At 42.3% G+C, this 16,740-nt stretch overlaps 1 protein-coding gene, 1 non-coding gene and 1 pseudogene across 2 annotated transcripts; 1 reads left to right on the top strand and 2 right to left on the bottom strand.

Moving 5' to 3' along the window:
- Positions 1-216: 216 nt before the first annotated feature.
- LOC133916189 (thioredoxin-like 1-2, chloroplastic) lies at positions 217-2,391 on the bottom strand (annotated as a pseudogene).
- A 3,919-nt stretch (positions 2,392-6,310) lies between these two features.
- Positions 6,311-6,449, top strand: LOC133917233 (small nucleolar RNA Z247). The gene has a single exon (XR_009909637.1). It is a non-coding gene; the product is annotated as a small nucleolar RNA Z247 (small nucleolar RNA).
- A 3,870-nt stretch (positions 6,450-10,319) lies between these two features.
- On the bottom strand, positions 10,320-14,410 carry LOC133916188 (U11/U12 small nuclear ribonucleoprotein 65 kDa protein-like). The gene is made up of 11 exons (XM_062359747.1): positions 13,924-14,410; positions 13,641-13,712; positions 13,264-13,470; positions 12,681-12,762; positions 12,377-12,559; positions 12,138-12,296; positions 11,888-12,058; positions 11,432-11,519; positions 11,296-11,354; positions 11,035-11,100; positions 10,320-10,736 (listed from the first exon to the last, which is right to left on the bottom strand). Exons 1-11 carry the CDS (start codon positions 14,151-14,153, stop codon positions 10,653-10,655), a joined length of 1,401 nt encoding a protein of 466 aa, XP_062215731.1. The 5' UTR covers positions 14,154-14,410; the 3' UTR covers positions 10,320-10,652.
- Positions 14,411-16,740: the final 2,330 nt, after the last annotated feature.

Genomic DNA, 16,740 nt, shown 5'->3' with positions numbered 1-16,740 from the left:
ATCCACCTCCCGTCTCCCCCAATTTCTTCATCTGTTTCCTGACCCCAACGGCAAGGAGGGAAACGAGCCACAAACTCAGCATTCACGCGAACCAAATATCACAGCAATAACGCTGCCCAGCAACCTTTTTCAAGCACCAGAGTCCCTACCACACCATACAAGACCATTACTGAGCTTCTCAAAATACAATATCCTGAAGTAGATGGAGACATGAAAGAGCGGCAACTCATCCACAACTATCCATAAAGTTTAAAATGTAACAAGGTAGCATGTAGATGAATTCATACAATCATCTACCATACAAATTCCTGAAAGCAGAAGCTCCACAAACACGCTGCTACTGCTAATACAGCTAAACTACCAGAGGACAGGCGGGCAGGCTTCACAGGTAAAAAATCTTAAAGCCTGCACTCCATAACCATGACAAGGTACAGCCTGTGCACATCAAGAACAACCATGAAACTGTACAGAATGGAGGGATGTGATCCTGCCGATCATCACATCTCATCTTCCTGACGAGACCAAGGACATATCCTGAGACCCCTGCTTGACCAGTGGTTTTGTGGGCACAGGAAGCTTTGGAGGCTCAGGAGCAATGACCGCCGCAGCAGCATCTCCGCTCGGAACCAGTTCTGGCTCCTTTGTGTAGGTGAACTGCAGGTCCTTGTTTGCAGCCAAGGCCAATAGCTCTGATTCCTCTAGTCCCTTAGTTGGGCCGAGGCTACATCTATCTGGTTTGTGCTTTGCAAGCGCATCCTTGAACTTCTTAATCTGCATACAAAAGTCACCACTCCCATAAGTATTCATCAAATGGTGGCAACCACTGCTAAACTGCAATATAAAATCCAGTGAAACTGTGCAACAGCCCGATAATAGATCACATAATTATCACTATGTCTAGTTGGGTTGAGGAAAAAAGACATTTCTATCCAAGATCAGGAAGGTTGCAAAGTTGCATGAATTGCTAGGGTAAACTTGGCCTTTCTTTGCTTGTTAAAATATGGAAGTATCACAACAAAGTGATCATGTGACAAAATTAAAGCCGAGATGTAAACAAGCTCTACACAAAATTCCCAATTTTTTCCCACTCCATATATTTAGCTCCAAGAGGTTATGATAATTCTACAGTGTCAAGGAGAGGATATTGGATTGTGCCGCATCTTCCAAAACAGTTGGACCAGGCCATCCTTTTAGATGTTTCGCGACAATTCGACAAGAAACATGAACAAGTGCGCGAAAGAGAATAAGATCGAACCAGGATCTTACAGTTGCGTTTGTACAGCTGAAGCTGCAGAGTCGTCCCTGAACTCCCCTGTAGAACCTGAAGAAAGGGAGAACATGGACATGGAGGCTGTAGCACATAGACTTGTGCTCCTCATAGTTCACCTGCAAGAACAGTACATCCGGGTTCTGCTCCGCAAACTGGCAGATCTGCAAAAGGAGATAAATTTATCAGAACACCAAAATCTTTTCAGCAACACTCAAATCACAAGAAGTGTAACATGGAACGGCGAATTCGAAATTTTTGTTTGCTCATACCTTGGGGTGAAGAGCACGGCAACCGCCGCAGCCGGGGGAAAAGAAGTCCACGATGACAAGCCGGTCGCCGGCGTTGATCAAGGAATCGACAAGATCTTGGGCGGACTCGATCTCCCGCATATTAGGCTGCAGCCCCTTCCCCCACCACCTCATGGCTTTCCCAATCGCAACGTTCATCTGCGCATACAAACAAGCAGATCATATTAGCACTCCGAAAAGGAGGAATATTTATCATTCGAGCTTTTTAGGGGGGGAATCAGAAACAAAGAAAAATTGAAAAAACTTGGTCAAACGCACTAGAAAATTCTATCCGAATTTGATTCCAAACTTAAAAAGGAATTAAACCTAAGCAAAAGGATATTTAAAAAACACTATCTTTGATAGGGAAAATATCAAAATAATCAGCAAAAAAACTTAAATACTGCAGAAACTACCGATAAAGCAAAAGAAAAAAAAATGGCAGGAAACGCATATTTACTACTCCAAATCCATATTCACCTGCACCGGCGACGCAACGAGACTCTGGGACGCGGGCCTCGATCTCCTGGGCCCGAACGCCAGCCTCCCGCCGAGGAACGGCGTATTCCTCCAGGAACCGCCGATCCTCACCGCCGTCGGCGCGATCCGCGCCGCCAAGGCGCCCCTCCCCCGGCCGAGGAGCCCCGGCGCAGCCCGATTGCCGCACGGCGACACCACGCTCCCCTTCGCTACAGCCTGGACCGCCGCCATGGCCAACCACGCTCGAAACACCGCGCTAGAGAGAGGGAGAGGAGAGAAGAGGAACGCAACAGAAGAGAGGAGAGAGGAGAGAGGAGAGGGGGCTGGGGAAGCGGCGAAGAAAAGTAGTAAGCGCGTTTTAAAAAGGAGGCCCACGGATAAAAAGCAACGCGAGGCGAAAAATCGCCGCATATTTCTTTTTTCTCTTCCAGGCAACTCCCTCGCACCCTCCGTCCCTCCCGAGGCAATAGGCCGCCAGATGGTTGCCACGTGGAAAGTAAAGCCCCGGTATTTTTCGCTCGCTTGTGTTATGTATTTTCGGAGTGGATATATTCTGGATAAGAATACTAAACGGTTGTGGGGCTCACATGTCAGGCAGCCGTGGTTATAGGAGGGCGAGGCGCCACGTGTGTGGGAGGGACCGACGGGACACGTGGCGCAAATGCTTTTTGTCAAGGATGAGGTTGTGGCCCATATTACAGCGAAATCGAGGTGGGTGGCCCACGACCGCCGGTTTTGCTGGTGACGCATTTTTGTTTTTCGTTTTTCTTGTTCCGTTTTCCCGGGGTGCCACCTATTTCTATGCATGATAATCTTTGAACTAATATATAAAATATGAGTTAGTTATTGTATAACATCTTCTCTTCCTCTACTTTTATCTAATATTTCTTTTAAAAAAATAATTTATCTACTTTTGTCATCCACTCTCACTCTGAGCCTTGTTATTGGCTATTGATACGAGATCCGTTTTACTAATAAAAATAAAAAATTAAAGGAAAAATATTAGATAGTTTTCTCTTTCTTTTCTAGATATCATCTAAAATCAAAGTACAGTACCGCTACTGACGTATTTATTCAATAAATATTTTTATGTACATCTATATATCTATATCTTAAATTTATACTTAATGTTTAGCATCTTCGATGTTTCTTCAATGTCTTCTATGTTCCTTAATGTACTGACACTTAGCAACTAATCTTTGAATTTTAGGTTGGTTGCACGTCACCTCTACTTGGACTAATCGCTATAGGGAAGTCACCATACCTGTTTAATGTTAAAACTTAGTATTGCTATTAGCTACTAATCTTTGAATTTTGGGTTGGTTGCACGTCACCTCTACTTGGACTAATCGCTATAGGGAAGTCACCATACCTGTTTAATGTTAAAACTTAGTATTGCTATTTAAACTTTCTGAAACTTTTCTAGAGGTTAACATATGGGTGTTCAATTTAACCTGCTAAAGGTCCTGTTTATATTTGAGGTAAAATAAGCCGATAGTTCCAGCAAACGAGCTGCTGACATGAACGGTTTTTTCTTTTTTCTTTTTCCTTTTACTTTTCAACGGTGAACTATCCTCCCTTGTTTCGGAGGAGGCAGAGCTCTGCCGGATTAAATTAAGAAGAAGAATAAAACTGAATTACAATAGTTAAGAATACCGAAGAGTGACCCGCTATGTTATATATGGGAATGAAAAAACACAATATGGCGGTTAAGACCGCACGTCAAAAATAAGACTTCTCACTCGTATAAAAATAATGTTTATCTTCTTACCTTGTATCGACAATAGTGAGTATCGCTACTTTATCTAGTTGTTTAGTTGAGTTAGGTTCTAGAAAATACATCAATTGTGTTCCTTCCATGCATTCTACATGGTGTAGATAAGGGACCTATTAAGATCATGACAATGTGTGTCGGTGTGGCTATTGAAACTGCATACCACCAATTATGTAGTGATTGGTTCAGCAAATCCTAGATATGAGGAGGCGGAAGGCGAAGAGAACTTGAGATCGGACCTCAGTGGTGAAGGGGCAATTAAGGCAAAGGTGATGTACTATCTCTAACTGATTTGGCATAAGGAGCATTGTGGGTTATGTGATCAACCTCTGATAACCAGATTATCTACAGTGAAGATTTTGTTTTGAATGAGGATCCAAGCAAAAAATATTTATTTGTTTTCGGTCTTAGTCTTCTAGATGATATTAGAATCAAAAGATGCAAAGGATCCCTGGAATTAGACCAAATAAGCCGCTTGGTCGAGTATGTGCCGTTCTACTTCCACCTCCATGTGATGGTGTGGAGTGAATCTGAAATAATCAAAAGATGCAAAGGATCCCTGGAATTAGACCAAATAAGCCGCTTGGTCGAGTATGTGCCGTTCTACTTCCACCTCCATGTGATGGTGTGGAGTGAATCTGAAATAAGATGGATATGTTGGAGTTGAGATCACAGGTCAACAAACTTGGCAATCTAGATGGAGGTTGTGATCTTTGGTCGAGGATTATCCTCCCTTGTTGCCTCCTATGTTTAGCAGTATTTGGGTGTTGGTAATGTCTACCGGTTTTTAGTCCCTTGAAGTGAACTAGGCCACTGCTATCTTTAGTAAACCAATTGGATATAGATGCTATCCTGTGGCGAGTCTCAGTGCTCAGTGGTAGCTCCGATCCATCGTAGCCGGTTTTGGATAAAAGGATGATGGGATAATGAGCGGTAGCGCACTCGCAGTAGCCGTAGCTCTCTATTGATAGCATGGCAGATATGGATGGTACAAGTCGTCTATTTTAAGACCTGATGAGATGATTACTCTAGGATTATCGGTAAATGTCTTCTTGAAATCTTTTATTAGCTAATCATGTTCCAGAGAAAGTTTTCTTTTCGTCGAAAAAGGGTAAGGTTGCGCAGTTTTCTTTCTAGCTTACGCAGTTTTGTGGCCAGATACGGTCAAGATATCAGGCACCAAAACTTGGCTTCTTAATTAACCGCGGCCATTCTAAAGCTTCCCACTCCTACGAGCAGCACTCATGCACTACCCAGTATCTCCTGGCATTCCTACGAGCAGCACTCATTGCTTCTGCCATGTTTTATCATTTTTCGTTTTTGCCACTGATTTTGCAATTTGTTGTTTGTTTTTGCCATATGTTTTTCGTTTCTGCCATTGATTTTGCAATTTGTTGCTCGTTTTTTTCTATCGGTTTTGCAATTTGTTTTTCGTGTTTGCCATTGGAAAAACAGCTGAAGTGGCAAAAACACCAGCAAAACGCAAAACAGATGGCAAAAACAGAAGTTGATAAAACACGAAGCAGAAGCAAAACTAGGATGTTTGCTAATAGCAAAAACAAAACAAAAAATCCTAGAAAAATTGTACGGCAGCAACTAGTGCAAGATTTTACAACCAGAGAGGGCAAACTAATGCTACAAGTAGCTAGCTGATAAACATTCAGCTCCTGTTCTTCCACTGATGCGATTACTTTCCACAAAAGAGAACCACTGCAAAACCTGTATCTGTGTCATGTCTGTGTTAGAGATAGACTCGGTTTTTGATACATAGAATCTATTCAGTTATGTAAAACTACCGTGTATTATCAGGAAAGTCAGACTGGGCTATATTTAGATAGAAAAGATATATTGTTTAATTGTATAATTGAAAACCGACCTAGCTTGCTATTCTTGAACTACAAAGCGGTGCCCTCCTTGTAATCCTCTCGGGCGTTTCAGCCCTATATAACACGAAGGGACCGACAAGGGTCCTTATAGCCAAATAGAGGAATTCTCATGGTACCAGAGCCAACCTCATCTATGGTGAGCTCCTCCTCTTCTCCCTTTATTTTTCCCTTTGCTGTCCCTACGATAGAGAAGCTAACCAAGTCGAATCACATGTTGTGGAAGGTGCAAGTCCTACCCACTATCCGCGGCACCCTGATGATGGGGTTTCTTGATGGAACCTCAAAGGCGCCGATAGAGGAGATTGAGGTCAAACAAGGAGAGAAGACGATCAAGATTCCCAATCCTAAGCACATTCAATGGGTGGCCAAGGATCAGTAGATCCTCAGCTATCTACTGTCTTCCCTGACCAGGGAAATTCTCATCCACGTCACTGACAAGAAAATAGCGGTTGAAGTCTGGCAGGCGATTGAGGGCATGTTCTCCTCGCAGACTCGTGCGCGATCAGTGAACATGTGCATAACCCTGGCCACAACTCACAAGGGCAATATGAGTGTGGACGAGTATATCGGCAAGATAAAGACACTAGTAGATGAGATGGCATCTGCTGGGAAACTGCTAGATGAAGAAGAACTGATCTCCTACATCCTCTCTGGCCTCGACATGGAGTACAATCCAATCATGTCGAGCCTGGTTGGGCGTCTACAACCAATCTCAGTTGGAGAGATTTACTCCCAACTCCTCAGTTTTGAGCAACAGATTCAGCTGCTACAAGGCGGATCGTTGTAGTCCTCTACCAATTCTGCTATGCACGGACGCGGAGGCTTTCAGCGTGGTTTCCAGAGAGGTCATGGCCGCAGCCGTGGCAATGGTGGCCCCAACAATGGTGGTGATGGCTGTGGCAATGGTGGCCATGGCAACAACCACCACAACTACACTTCAAACCGTCTAGGCAATGAAGAAGACAATCGTCCTACGTGCTAGCTACGGAAGAAGGGCACACGGTTGAGATCTGTTGGCATAGGTTTGATGCTAATTTCGTCCCAAACGAGAGAACAACAGCATCAGCCACCACTTCCTATGGCGTCGACACCAACTAGTACACCGACATGGGCGCCACCGACCACATCACCAGCGAGCTTGATAAGCTGATGATGTGCGATAGGTATGGAGGTGGAGACCAGATTCATGCTACCAATGGAGCAGGTATGGACATTATGCACATTGGTCATTCACGTATTCATACCCCTAAATGTGATCTTCATCTAAGAAACATCCTTCATGTTCCTAAAGCTGCTAAAGCCATCAGCCCAAGAAAACAAGTCTATGGTGTGTTAAAGCCATCACTGTCGCTGTGGCATAGTCGGCTAGGTCATGCATCTCCATCTGTTATTCAGTATGCCATTAGTAAAAATAAACTTTCTTGTTCTTCGGAGTCAAATAAGGGCTCAGTTTGTGATGCCTGTCAGTAGGCAAAGAGCCATCAGTTACCTTTTTTTTTAGATCTCGTAGTGAATCTAGTCTACCATTAGAACTTATTTTCTCTCATGTGTGGGGACCTGCTCTAGAATTTGTGGGCAGGAATAAATACTATGTCAGTTTGATTGATGATCTATTTGTTGAAAAATAAATCTGAGGTCTTTCATAAATTTCATGAGTTTCAGAACCTTGTGGAAAGATTGTTTAATAGGAATTAAATCTGTTCAGACCGACTAGGGTGGTGAATATGAAAAACTCAGTCCTTTCTTTCAAAAAATCGGTATATCCCATCGAGTATCTTGTCCTCACACTCATCAACAAAATGGCACAGCTGAACACAAACATAGGCACATAGTTGAGGTTGATCTTTCCCTTCTTCCTCATGCCTCAATGCCTCTCAAATTCTGGGACGAAACCTTCATTGCTGCCACTTATCTCATCAACTGCACACCAAGCAAAACTATTCTTTGGAATAATTCCTTTGGAACATTTACATAATATCACTCATGATTATTCATCTCTTCAGATTTTTGGGTGTGCGTGTTGGCCCAATTTTTATTCTTATAATTCTCGCAAACTTCAGTTTCACTCCAAACAATATGCCTTTCTTGGATATAACAATATGCATAAAGGGTTCGAGTGTCTATATATTTCAACTAGGAGAATTTATATATCTAGAGATGCTGTTTTTACTGAGCATGTTTTCCCCTTTGCTCATCTTCATCCAAATGCAGGAGCTAGACTATGAACTGAGATCCTTCTCTTCCAAAAGAGTTGTTGAATCCTATTGATCAAGGGGGTGAAAATGTGTCTGATCAATCTACTAACCGTCCTACTAATCATGTTGAATTAGATGATGTTGCAGAAATCTTTTCAGAACAGAAATCCACTCCTGAAGTTGAAGCTCCTGCACCGGTTATTTTTGAGCTTGGCACATCAAAAAGGCTTGGCTGCAATAGAAGCTCGACCACCTATTACCAGAGTATACATTCGATGCCTCAAGCCTTATACCCCAACTCTTAAAGTTGAACCTGAACTGCCGAGTAATTCCTCTCCTATGCCGAGTTCTGAAGATGACAGTACAACCTCAAATTCAGTACCTCCCTCTCATGTTGTTGTAACACCAATCTCACAACATGACCAGTGAAAAGATCACAAAGAAGTATTGTTCAACCTGTTATTTTTACTGATGGCCGAGTCAAGTATACATATGGGCTTGTTAGATATGGGTTCCTTGCTTCTAATGGCGAACCACGTAACTTAGAAGAGGCTCTGCAAGATAAGAATTGGAAAGATGCTATGGATGCATAGTACATAGCACTTAAGGAAACAAAACATGGCATCTTGTTTCTCCCAAGAATAGAATGAATTTGATCGATTGCAAGTGGGTCTACAAAATTAAAAGAAAGGATGATGGAAGTATTGATAGATATAAGGCTCGTTTAGTAGCAAAAAGTTTAAAACAAAGCTATGAGATCGATTATGAAGACACTTTTAGCCTTGTTGTTAAGGCTGGATCCATCATGATAGTTTTGTTTATTGCCATTGCAAATGGATGGAATCTTCACCAACTTGATGTACAGAACACTTTTCTTCATGGTGTTCTTAAGGAAGATGTGTATATGAAACAACCTCTTAGGTATGAAGATCAGCAACTCAAGAATTATGTGTGTAAGTTGGATAAGTCTTTGTATGGGCTAAACACTAAGAGCGTGGTACTCCAGACTTAGTGAGAAGCTGCAACAGCTTGGTTTTACTCCTTCTAAGGCTGACACATCATTATTTTTCTTTAGAAAAGGAAGCACTGTCATTTTTATGCTCATATATGTTGATGACATAATTGTTGCCAGCTCTAATACAGATGCTACATCAGCCCTTGGTTGAATTTCCTCTAAAAGATTTGGGTGAATTGCACTATTTTTTAGGAATTGAAGTCAAGAAGGCACAATATGTATTCCATTGACTCAAGAAAAGTATACAACCGATTTATTGAAGAAGGCGTAGATGTACAATTGCAAACCAGTTAATACACCCATGTCAACGGCATACAAGCTTATAGCTCAAGGAGAGAAGCTTCGACCTGAAAATAGCACAAGGTATCAAAGCATTGTCGGAGTATTATAGTATTTGACTCTAACCAGACCTGATATATCCTTCTCAGTTAATAAGGTTTGTCAATATCTGCATGCTCCAACCATTATCCATTGGATAACAGTTAAAAGGATCCTCAGATATTTGAAGCATACTCTGGGAATTGGTTTAAAGATAAGTAAGTCATCATCCATGCTTGTCTCTACCTTTTCTGATGCAGATTGGGCATGATGTTTAGATGATCAAAGATCAACATGAGGTTTTGCTGTTTTCTTAAGAAAAAAAATCTTATTTCATGGAGTACTAAAAAATAAACAACTATGTCTAGATTAAATACAGAAGCAGAATACAAGTCAACGGTTAATGCCACAGCCAAAATCATAAGGGTACAAACTCTTCTCAAAGAACTAGGTGTAAAAGGTCCATCTATGGCAAAGGTATGATGTGATAATATCGGTGCAACATATCTCTCATATAATCATGTTTTTCATGCCCGTACAAAACATATTGAGTGGATCATCACTTTGTTAGAGAAAGAGTGAAATACAAGTTGTTGGATATTAGGCTTGTGTCTTCAAGAGATCGCAGATGGATTCACAAAGCCACTTCCACTGAAATAGCTTGAACAATTCAGATGCAATCTCAACTTAAACAAGTTGTGATTGAGAGATAATGTTAGAGATAGACTCGGTTTTTGATACATAGAATTTATTCAGTTATATAAAGCCGACATATATTATTAGGAAAATCAGACCGGGCTATGTTTAGATAGAAAGGATAGATTGTTTAAATGTATAATTGGAAACTGACCTAGCCTGCTATTCTTGAACTACACGACGACGCAATCCTCTCAGGCGTTTCAGCCCTATATAACACGAAGGGACCGACAGGGGTCCTTATAGCCAAATAGAAGAATTCTCAGTCTGAATCACCAGCTCTTCACCCTTAAGTACACGCTCATTATAGCATGCAAACCAGTTGGTGGTGATCCTTATACAGTTACAGAGAACAGTAGCATCTGTTTTCCTGGGGAGAGTGAACAACACAACCAAAGGTCCCCAAAAGGGGGTTTTATTCCTTGCATTCTCTTCTTTCAGATCTCCCCAGAAATCTAAAGCCAAACAATACAACTAACAGTTACATTTTAATGTTAAGTGAACTGAAATAACAGATGTTCTTCCTTACCAAACACCTAGCAACAAAGCAAGTCAATTAGCAAATTACACTCTGTAAGGAATCAATCAAACCAACCTCAACCCAATGGTGATACTCAAATATTCCAGCCTGCAGATACCTGATGTAGATACCCACAACATCTTGGTGCCACTTTACAACCCTACCAGCTTCTAAATGCGTCAAAATCTGGAAACAAGAAAAGCATCTCATCCTAGGAAGCTTTGTTAGCAGCAGGATTTCTACCGAATTGTATGATCATTGGTTTGCCTTTGAACACATAGCCATGTACTAGGTTCTGCAAAACCATAAATGAGACATTGTTTAGCATTCATGGTTCTCGTGGATTCAATAACAAAGAATCATAGAACTAGCTAGGATCAAATAAAATATTCCCTGGAAGTGCAGCTGATGCACTTTGTCTTTAGACAAATAATGTCATTTATTGTTTTTCCTTTTTTCCCCCACATTCAGATGTATTATGGCAACTTTAAACAAAGTTTCACGGTGGTGACTAAGTTTGGTGTTTGGAGAAGTTAGATGACAGTCACTGCAATTAGATCGATTATCCATGGATGATGTCGATAGTCACTAACCAGTGCACATTGAGCAAGTTCAACCGTGGGAAATGTCACAAAGGCTTGGCCACGCATCCGTCCCTCCTGGAGCAAAGAAAAAACAGAATAACGCAATTGCATGAGGTGCATGGTGGCAGAAACAACTAAAACTGTATGGGCTCAAACAACAGCAGCTGTTGTGATAAACAGTGGGTGCAGAGGAAAGAAATTTATAGATTTCTGCGAACAAATTCTTTTGGATAATGATAAGGACACAAATGAATGATGTGCACATCTGACCTGCATTAACTTGATACTTAGACCGGATCTTGCATTGTCCATGCTTTCGAAGAGAGACCCTGCAGAACTTAGTGAGAAATTGAGAAAATACTATAGTGAGTGAAGAGCACAAAGAATCAGTCTCAAGCAGGCTTACCAAAGACATAGTAGAAGTCATCATGAATGACATCCTTCGCCAAGTTCTTAATGTACAATACAGTAGCAGGATTCCCTGGAGTGTAATTCTGCGAAAAGATAACACAATGTTCGACGTTGAATTTGGTTGTTAGTAAAGAAAAAGTATAAACAACAAACATGGCCACAGTGGACTATTGACATAATAGACCTTGTTGTGTAATACATAACAGTGCCAACTTATGACCCAACGAAATCAAAAGGCTGCTTGTGAAATCACCATTCTTCAAACTCTTAGAGTCCCAGCATCAAGATCAAGAGATGAAAAGAACTCAGAAACTGATGATGGTGTATATTCATAATAATCACTCGGAAGCTACACTATAGCATCACTACTTCAATAAATCATTGCCATGATGATCAAAACGTCCAAAAATATCTGTTGACATGGTAGTACTCCATAAGCAAACTCATGTACCTTGAACATAGGAAGAGACAAAATCTCCTCCGGTGGTAATTTCTCTTTCTCTATTTCCTGAGGTGTGACAAAATGTCTTTCTTCAAGTTGTTCATTTGTTGATGCCAATTCCTTGTCAGTAGTACTTTGAACAGGAGGTTCCTTCCGTGTAGGCTTAGGGGCAATTTTTATCTGCAGAGAACAATTGCGTTAGAAAATGACAAGGCACTCAGCTTTTGAGTTAATGGGTAAGAAACTAAGAATGGTTAACCTGAAGTACTGGGTTTTTCTTTTTTATCACTTGAAGCTCATTAGAAACTAATCCAGCAGGTTTCAGCCCAACTGCTTCATGAGCAACACTTTTATCAACTGCAGGACCAACAATTGCTTCATGCTTCGCACACTTACTTTTCCGTTTATCAACATCTTCCTGCAATAAATTAAGTGTCCATGAATGATCTCACAGAGACATTACAAGGTGAAAACAAGAAGCGTGAAAGTAGCACGTACATCAGATGATTCCAACTCGGACTCATCACTAGACAAATCAGCTGGATGAAGTTCCTCTGTTGTAGAAGGCTGCGGTGGTGGCGGTGGATGTGGAGGAGCTGGCACTTGTGATGGTAACGGTGGAGTGGGTAATGCCATCCTAAATGGAGCTGGGAGATTCATCTTGTTCATCAAATGCAACACCTGTGAAAAGAACAATGCATGGATCAAAGTGCATCAGCTCATGCTGAATACAAAAAGTAGGCACAGAATCATGCCATGCAAGTGGTAACAGAGGAGTGCGTGTGGTGGAATCCTAATAAACCTGGGTGTAGAATCGTGGAACAGCAATGAGAGCATTGACAATATTTGTCAATATGTTTCCATCTGGCGGTGGATATGCATACCTAGAAAAATGAAGGGCACTCAGATCAAGCTCAAGCAAATGCGGTGGATCATGATTGCCAACAATGTATAGCAGAAAGAGCTTCTGCAGAGAACAGGTTGACCGAATTGGAAAACTATGTAAATGGGCCATAGATATTTTGCACTGACAGCTCATTGGCCTTGAGTCCGGAAGTAATTTGAACTACTTCACAATCTGGCGTAGATAACAAAACTCACAAGTCATAATTCTCATGAACCCATAGCATCGTGTTGTAAAAACAGAGAGACAATTTTACAATTAGCCAAAACAAAAGAAAAAAAAGCGTATTGAATACGCAGGTAAAATTAGCCTTAGGCTGTTGGAGTCTAAGTTCTCAATACGAAGATGGCAACTAAACCTCTTAAACTATTAAACTTACAGGACAGAATATTTCCACTAGATCTATGAAACAGCTAGGTGACTTAACAGGACTATTGGAAGACAAAATGTCAAATAATGAAGCAGTGAACTGATAACATACTCAAGGTGAGGAGGAAATGGATAGTCCACACCAAGCTTTGGAGCAATTGGTTCAGCAAACGATGCAGGATTTGTCTGATTTAGGGAACTCATACTTGGTACTTGGGATGCCCCATGCACTGATTGGTCTTGATGCTTCACATAAGCATTCTTGGTATTTGGCTGGTTTGCTCTCTCAACCATTAACACTTTCCCGAGGAACCTCAACCTGCAAAGCCATCCCTTAGCGAACAAGGCAATGCAGGACATATCAGGTGACATGAACATGACGGATAATCATTCACAACATTGACATGAGAAAATGTGGTCAGTGTCCGCAGCCAATTTGGAGTAAAGATAGCAAATAATCTAATGGAGCATGTCCTTGATGAAACGAACCTGTTCAACAGCGAATGTGCATGATTGGCCGCCGCCTCGTCCCTAAAATCTACAAATGCACAATTCCTCAACCTGCAACCGACCAGCAAAAAAATGGTTTTAGCAACAGACAATTCTACCAACGAGAAATATCGCAAGGAGACACCGAATATATGATACAATAGTTCATTCCAGCATCATTTAAGCAGCTATACTAGCTAAAACCACACGCTACTGCAAATAATTTAGCATGTGGAACACCAAACATAGCCAACAAGAAAAGTGACAAGGAGGAGGTGAGTACTTTCCACCGGCACAGGGGCGGACGGACGTGGCTCCGTAGTGGGAGAAGAGGTGGGAGAGCATCTCCTGCGTGATCGCCTCCGGGAGGTGCCGCACCAGCAGCGTAGCCGCCGGCGGCGGAGCGGACCCCGGCTGCTGCTGCTGCTGATGCTGATGCGGAGGCGGCGGAGGTGCGGGTGAAGGAGTCGCGGGCGCTGGAGGGAGTGTGGGCGGCGGCGGGAAGGACGCCATCGGTGACTTAGCGGCGTCTTTGGGAGGAGTAGGGTTTACCGGGGCGGAGCCACTACCGTCAATTTAGGCCAGGGCTCGCGAAGCGGTTCTCGCGGACGAATCCCTGGTGCCGAGTTCCCTAGTACCTGCCGTGGAGTTGGGGAAGGCTGGCGCAGCACCGGTAGCGGTGGCGCGGATGGGAAGGCAGGACGCGAGGCGCTGCGTTCTGGCCGGACAAAGGGGAGGAGGAAGAACTTCGACTGGTGCGGTGGGCTGGTGGCTGTGGGCCATTGGGCTGCTGTAGTGATGCACTTGTTGGAGGCCCAGCTCGTATTTTTTATTTTTATATTTTTTAACATTAATATTTAAATAAATAGACCATTGATGAAAATATTTGTATAAATAGACGCATACCGCTCAGCTCTTTTAGAGAGCGATTAGGATACCATGGTGGCACGGGTACCTCTTACCATTCCTTTAGAGGGCGGTTAGTGCCCGTGCCAGACCCCCTTACCGCTCTCTGAGAGGATGGTTTGGGCACTTACCACCCTCTTTAGGGACGGTTAATTCAGTTTTATTATAAAAATAATAAAAATCTTAGAAAATATTAAAGTGAAGATAAATAAATACATGTAAGTAAAATAAAAAGGTGACACTGAATGTTAGATAGAATATGTACATGAGATGAGTACATAGAATTTGAACATTACTAATATGTACGCTACATCTAAGATACATACACAACTTAGGAAATAAATTAAAAATGATATAACCACTTTGAATTTAACAAGTACAACATTTAGTAGCATAAACATTACGTATGAAATTGCCCTTGAAGCTGTCTATGTCTTATCTCTTGTTCCATCCGATATTAATCGTATTATGGAATTTTGGTCTACGTGGTGTTGGTATATACAGAAAATAATCAAAGTTAGGATCACAATCACCTGCCCTGTTGTCAGAGAATTCACAATGGCGTGTTCTCTGAGGAGTAAGCACAAAGTCATCATCGTCGAAGCCCACCCCTTCGGTTGTGGCAGAAGTGGTAGAAGCATGTCCTCTTGTGGTTGTTGTCGAACGACCATCTCTATCACGGTGGCTCAAACCACCGCCTCTTTCACAACGGGGCATGAAGGTCTCGAATGAACACCTCTGCGTCTCTAGTTATGTCCAGGTAGGTAGCCATCACCGAATAGTAGATGTAGCTCAAAAAAGTTCTCGATGGGTTTGTTCAACAACTCTTCATCACGAGGGCATACCTAGTATTAAAAAAGAGCATACGGAAATATAAATGTTTCTTAGAAGTGCAACATAACAATTAACTAGGACATGTAATAACGATGAACGTACTTTAATGTGCTTCTTATACTACTGAGGGTGCATAAATATCGTGTGTGCTCGCTTGCTAAAACACTTTGCTATGTCAGCTAGTTCGCACACCCTGCTATATCTTTGACGGCACTCTAACAAGTACGTCTTTAGGTCCATGAAGGTCACAGAGCTTACCGTTCGCCGCCATTCCTCCGTGGTGAAACAAGGACAATATGTCATGGTTTGCCATTTCGACAGCACTTTATTCAAATTATCCTCCTTGAACATATTGTCACCTTTTGCCTGTGTCTCGCTCATAGTCTGTAGGGCTATCATTGAGAATTTGGATGTCCACGAGAAATATCTACTTGAGGAGGCAACTATGGCTTGGTATTAGGTATCAGATGGAAGAGGTGTTTCGGAAAACTGCGATGTCATGACCTTCTCGTTGCCTCAATCTTGCCTTTTATAAGCTGGGATTGATGGTGTATACACCAAATATAGGTATGTAATTTAGAGATAGTGCATACATTGGATACCTTCCCGTAGCGAGCGGACACTGGACTATGAGTAGTCGATAGCGTGCGGTGACATCGGTCTAAAAAGGTGGCCGCAAGCGGTTTCGTCAGTCTAAAAAGTTGACAGGGAAGGGTTGCATCTCCCTGAAAAAGGTGGCAGCGAGAGGCGACTTCACTTTGAAAAGCTAGTAGAGTAATGCCACATAGGATTAAGAAATGCATTAATGACATGGTAATTAGTAATGTCTAAACTTGAACTTGTAATACATAGAAAATAGGTGTGCGGTCACATCGCTCATAAAAGATGACATGCGGTCACATTGCTCATAAAAGATGGTTTCGTTAATCTAAAAAGGCACTAGCGTGCGGTCATATGTAGTACATAGAAAGTAGACACATCCGAATATATAAGATCAGTTTGTGAATCGAACATGCATCATGAAACAAACATCTAAATTATGAAAGCAAGGATAAAATCCTACTATTGCCTCCCCTGTTGTCATTGGCTATTCCCACCATCATGGTTCTGTCACCGCTGCTGTTGGTTCACCCTCACGTGGCCCCTAGAGTAGGTTAGGTTGTCCAGTGGAACAACCTGCCTAGTAGGCCTCGTAGCAATTAGGGGAGTCGAGGCTTCCTCTTGGGTCTGCTGCGTCGGTAGTGGAGCAATGGGTAACTGGGATCATGTGACGATGACGTCGTAGTTTGGTGTGCCCTCGAAGAACTTACTCACGAGGTCGAACGGGGGATTTGACCTAGGCTCATCCTCCTAACTTGGG

This window comes from Phragmites australis, chromosome 4, assembly GCF_958298935.1.
Source record: "Phragmites australis chromosome 4, lpPhrAust1.1, whole genome shotgun sequence".
Lineage (NCBI taxonomy): Eukaryota > Viridiplantae > Streptophyta > Magnoliopsida > Poales > Poaceae > Phragmites > Phragmites australis.
This window is presented reverse-complemented; position numbering and strand designations above follow the sequence as displayed.

Coding starts and splice junctions, on each gene's coding strand:
- LOC133916188 (XM_062359747.1), bottom strand. CDS start 14,153: ATGGCGTCCTTCCCGCCGCCGCCCACACTCCCTCCAGCGCCCGCGACT. Junction 13,713..13,923: donor CGCCCCTGTGCCGGTGGAAA/GTACTCACCTCC, acceptor GGTCGGTTGCAG/GTTGAGGAATTGTGCATTTG. Junction 13,471..13,640: donor GCACATTCGCTGTTGAACAG/GTTCGTTTCATC, acceptor ATGGCTTTGCAG/GTTGAGGTTCCTCGGGAAAG.